At 38.3% G+C, this 4,944-nt stretch overlaps 1 protein-coding gene across 5 annotated transcripts; it reads right to left on the bottom strand.

The window, feature by feature from the left end:
- On the bottom strand, positions 1-4,002 carry LOC132183420 (psbQ-like protein 3, chloroplastic). 5 transcript variants are annotated; one of them, XR_009440413.1, is made up of 4 exons: positions 3,310-3,996; positions 3,052-3,154; positions 2,875-2,946; positions 1-522 (listed from the first exon to the last, which is right to left on the bottom strand). XR_009440413.1 is itself a non-coding variant. In XM_059596851.1 (4 exons), the coding sequence occupies exons 2-3, from the start codon at positions 3,775-3,777 to the stop codon at positions 3,059-3,061; spliced, it is 564 nt and encodes a 187-aa protein (XP_059452834.1). In that variant the 5' UTR covers positions 3,778-3,783; positions 3,921-4,002; the 3' UTR covers positions 1-522; positions 3,052-3,058. The 5 variants fall into 5 exon arrangements, 2 of the variants coding, with proteins under 2 accessions (XP_059452834.1, XP_059452833.1); XR_009440412.1 differs by having other exon boundaries at positions 2,875-2,938; XM_059596851.1 differs by lacking the exon at positions 2,875-2,946 and having other exon boundaries at positions 3,310-3,783; positions 3,921-4,002.
- Positions 4,003-4,944: the final 942 nt, after the last annotated feature.

The raw sequence follows: 4,944 nt of genomic DNA, 5'->3' as shown, positions 1-4,944 counted from the left end.
TGAACAAATAGAATATATAAGTTAGTGAAATAAAATTCGGCTGCAAGAAAGCGAATTTAAGAAGATCATATTTTACTGCTAAAAAATTTACAGCAAAATATAATTTGTCTTTCCTTGTTCAGTCAAATGCTCTACAAACCAGCAACTGGAAGTTGAGGTTAAAAAAAAGACTTGAAACTATCAAGGTAGCAAGTTCCCCAATAACCCATCATCAGTTGTTATTCTGCCTCTGTCTCATCTTCATAAATCATAATCTACCTCCTCATCAGCTGTTGCATCTTGATGTTGCTGATACTCTGCAACTATATCATTCCTGTTGCTCTATGCCTCCGTAAACTCTATCTCATCCATCCCTTCTCCAGCTTGCATTGTAATGATTCCACTCAACAATGTTCTTGTTATGCAAATTCAGCATTTGTTCATCCACTTTCTTGGTGCTCATCTTACCACGGAACATACCTCAAGAACCAAATCTTCAAGATGTTCTAGTTACAGGATTGGTGAAAGACATTTCTCAATGATCTGCAGGGAAAAAGCATAGGAATTTTTGTTTTAAAAAATTGATAAGACTGCCTAATATAGTTTTACAGAATATGAATAGTACCAAATACTGATTGTGAAGGAGACTTTGAATTTATAAAACTAGATGAATTAAGCATTTACTACTCTTGCATTAAAAAAGTAAAACTAGACTTTTTTTTTTTTTTTGCATCTTGTCCTAGAATAGGCGCTTGAAAGAAGGGTCTGAATTGGCCGAGCACCAGGCGATGCAGCTAGCAGCTTGTCCATCCATCGGAGTTGATCTAATGTCCTCAAACCAGTGGGCGGTGCAGCATCATTGGTGTTGCTGCAAGGTTGCGTTGCTGCTCTTCGCACTTGCCTGTATGGCTGTACCTTATGCCGCGCCACAACCAAGTCCCTGTTGATGCCCTTGCCATTAACAATGTTTGATTTCCTCCATTCTGCAACCACCTGAGCGTACGAACACTTCACTGGAGCATACTTATCTCCGGTAAGGGTGAAGCAACGGGCAGAGGTGCAAGCTTCACAAGTAGGGAGACAACAGATATTGCAACACTTCCCTGAACCCACACCAACCCCATTTCTCCTCGCATTCAGGGATAGGGATAAATCTCCTCCGTCCACCGCCCTTGAACTCCTCTATGGCCATGTAGTTCCCATAAGAATTACTGCACCGCTGACCCAAGAAGTCAATTTGAGGATCCCTGAAAACAAAACCCCCCCACAAAATTCCACCCTAGCCACATCATCAATTGGTGAGAGTAGCCAAAATGCTCCTCTCTCCCCAGAAAGATCGAGTGTAGGTACCCTTTCCCTCATTCCACTATTCTCAGCCTGGAGTTAACCCAGGGTCGATGATGAACCCAAAATATTTCGCTTCTACGAAGAAGAACCTTCCCATGGAACCTTCGACACACTCCCAGACCTAGAGAGAGAGAGAGAGAACCCCACAAAGGCCTAAACCCCTCAAATTAATTAATAGTTGATGTAAGTAAGATTCTAACATTAATAGTTTTTTTAAAAAAAAACAAGATAAAAGTTAGGTACTAAAAGTTTATAGTTTTGTTCTATAGCTCTCTTTTACTTTTCCTTTTTTTTCCCCTCCTTTTTCTTTTACACTTTCAAAGTTTAAGTGAACTATCTGAGGTTCTGAGCTGTTCATAACAGATTAGCAGCGCATGTTGTTTCGCTAAAATATCACTCTTATGCTAGTTTTGATCAGCACACTACTCTTAGAGCAATTACATCAGTCCTTCGATTTTTCTACGAAAGAACTCGTAATTATCTGCTTCAAAGTCAGAATCAGTAACAGAGAAAAGCAAATTAAAAATAACTGGAACAGATCATATTCTTTGATACATTCTATAGCATTCATAAGACCATGTCTATAAAAAAAAATTCAAACCTGTGCACAACCTGTGTAAGAAAGAGAGTCCATGGGTGGAAACTTGAACTAGTAGGGTAAGAACGTTAGGAATCATGGCTGGCAAACATAGAAAATTTGACTAGTTGAAAGAGATTACTATAATATGTGTCATGTAGTATACAAAAAAAAAAAAAACACTTGATTCATGTACTACACTTTTTCTTTTGTATTTTTTGTTTTCTTTTTCTTATTGACTAGATTTAAATCTAAGACCTAATCCTACATGCCACCCTTTTACGAGAAAAGCCATGCCCTGGAACTAATTCCACATAGGACTTACGAGCCCCTTGTTCCTTCTTTTTATTTTATCATTTTATCCTCACAAAATAACCTTCTCATAGTTAAGATACATGTGCATTAAGTGTAAGAACATAAACAGCTCAGATTATGGACACATATTAACTTACATTTGTATAGCAATGTTCCGTTGGTTGAACAAGTGAACCAATCAATAGATCCTTGATTAGTATTTCATTCTTTTCTTTTTTTTTCTCTTTCCATTTTCATAAAATGATACTGAAACTCCATTTGAAAAAACACCTACAATTGCCTTATCAATTAGTTCAAATTACAACAAAAATGACCGCAGCTCTACTCATATATGACTTTGCTCTCCTCGTTTTATTTATTGTTGTTGTTTTTATTAGTACTTTGACAACCTCTGCTAACACTTTTCTTCTCTAAAATCATTTTTATTCATAATCCTATACAATAATTTTTCAGTTGCGCCCAAATTCCAATGCTTTATGACAGGATCCTAGATCAGCTAGTTTACAGTCGCATAAAATTCACGAAGTCATTACCTACGGCAAGCAAAACAGGTGGTTAGCACTTAGCAGACGAACACCCAGCCAGTAATTCAGCTAGTCAAATTCCATTAATAATTTCTTTCTTAAAAAGGCTCATCTTTTACAACAAGGTAATACCTTTGTCAATGTGTGTTTTACACCCATTTTTCAAATGGATGACCGAATGTATCTCTGCTGAATCCTACAAGTCTAGCCAAAATGAGCTCATTTTTGACAAACCAGCTAAAGTCCCATGTAATTTCATAATTCAAAGGACAAGAATCTTAAAAAGGAAAGAAGGAGAAGGAAAGTTACCTGACGATTATATTCTAGATAAAATATCATTGAGGGCCACAACAATGTTCTCATAGCACTGCCAGACACGTGATGCATCTTTATCCCTTGCCGCATAATCTAGCTGTAATGTCCATTAAACATGAACAATTGTCAATTCACAAGATTAATAAACAGAAAACTTGAAATGTCCTGTAAAATTCAACGGAAAGAAATCTTCTTTGCAAATTAAAGCGCCATATAAAAAGTCCCAACAAAAAAAGGGCCTCCAGGTCTTACTCTGGTAGCATTATTGAAGAGATCGGAATACAGCTTCCTTAGCTGGGGCCTCTCACTTCCAGGTTTGCCTTGGATTATGGTATAGATATCCTGTTTCAGGTAGGATGAGTTTTTCCTCAGCAGCTGCTGTGCTTCTCTCCATGACTCTGCCTCAATTAGAGATTTTATCTGTAACAAATCTCGCCCATGTTCTCTGATTCCACTCTTCGCCTCTTCAAATGTTCGATCAGGTGCCACCATATTCAGCTCAAATCCCACTGCAACTTGTCGACCAAAAATTGCTTCTGACCCTGCCAATAGCACCGACCCCATTGCCGCCATTCCTCCTATTCTTCTACTGAAATTAGACCCTATCACCTTCTGGGGCATCTCTCCGGACGCAAAAGAGGGCTTTATACAGCAGGTGAAAGTTGGAGGATAATAACATGAGAGATTGGGTTGCAAGATCAATGGTGTTTTCAATGCCATCCTCCACTGGATTTTAGCAATCAACTTAAATGGGTGTAATAATCTTTATCCAAAATCTATTATTGCAATTTCCAAATTTCAGCGCAAGAACCCCAGAGAATAATTGTATAAATTCTGGAGATTGAGCTGAGCTGAGAGAGTACCTGAAACTTTGGCAGAGATTTCAAAGGTTACCGTTGGTTGGTTGATGAGAGGCGATTCAAGAGATTTGGGCCGGGACAGAGGATTAGATTCCCGAATGAGAACGTCTTAGGTACTGACGTTGCACAAAAGTAGGCTTTTGTGCCACCAATTAAAAAGTGACACCTAAGCCATTCTTACCATTCTTAAAAGAAAAAAAAAGAAAAAACCTGCTGCACTAAATTATACCAAATTTGAGGAAATAAAAACTTCAAAAATTAATTAAAAAAAAAAAAACAAATTAGAAGTGTTGGCTCCATAGTGGCAACCACCACAAGTAGGCGATAGGGGTGGCTGTGGCTTTCCACCGTGGGCAGGGAATGGCCGAGCAAGCCATTCCCTCGCCCAAGGAGAGAGTTCCGGCGAAGAGAGATACGATCGAGAGAGAGAGAGAATGGGGAGAGATCTAGGTCCCGCAAAGAGAGAGAGGAGAAATCCAAGCCATAGGGGGCGATTCGCGGCCATCCCCCAAGCCACAAGGGGTGGCTTGCGGCCACCTACCCCCTGTGGCCTGGGTGGGTGGCAACGACTACCCCTAATGGCCTAGGGGTGGCAGCCAGCCACCCTCTCCATTGCAAAACTTTTTTTATTATTATTATTTTTTAAAAATTATTAAACTTGATATAATCAGGTGGTTGGGTTTTATTTTGGTAATATGTTCCATGCTGATGTGTCAAATGGTGAATGGTGGGCATAAAAGAGTACTTTTGTGCAACCTCCTTATCTAAGTTATTCTCTTACCAAATACCCAGTATTTTTTATTTTTTTTTTACGGAGAGTAGAATTCGAACTAGTGATTTTTACTTCATAAAACGTAGTCCATAGCTGATTGAGATACCCCTTGAGGACCTTACCACCCGTATTTATACCCACATTTTAAAACGGAAATTTTTATTTAAATTTTTTAAAAAAAAGAAAATTGTTTTAGAAAAATAAAAATTGTTAATTTTTTAAAAAAACTGAAATTTTTATTTAAAAAAGTTATAA

The sequence above is a fragment of the Corylus avellana genome, chromosome ca5, assembly GCF_901000735.1.
Source record: "Corylus avellana chromosome ca5, CavTom2PMs-1.0".
Taxonomy (NCBI): domain Eukaryota; kingdom Viridiplantae; phylum Streptophyta; class Magnoliopsida; order Fagales; family Betulaceae; genus Corylus; species Corylus avellana.
The sequence above is the reverse complement of the archived record's forward strand: the minus strand, read 5'-3'. Positions and strand labels throughout refer to the sequence as shown.

Excerpts from the sequence above, each read along its gene's own strand:
- LOC132183420 (XM_059596851.1), bottom strand. The coding sequence starts at position 3,777 with ATGGCATTGAAAACACCATTGATCTTGCAACCCAATCTCTCATGTTAT. Across the intron at positions 3,155-3,309 it reads TCTTCAATAATGCTACCAGA|CTAGATTATGCGGCAAGGGA; the intron begins GTAAGACCTGGA and ends TGGACATTACAG.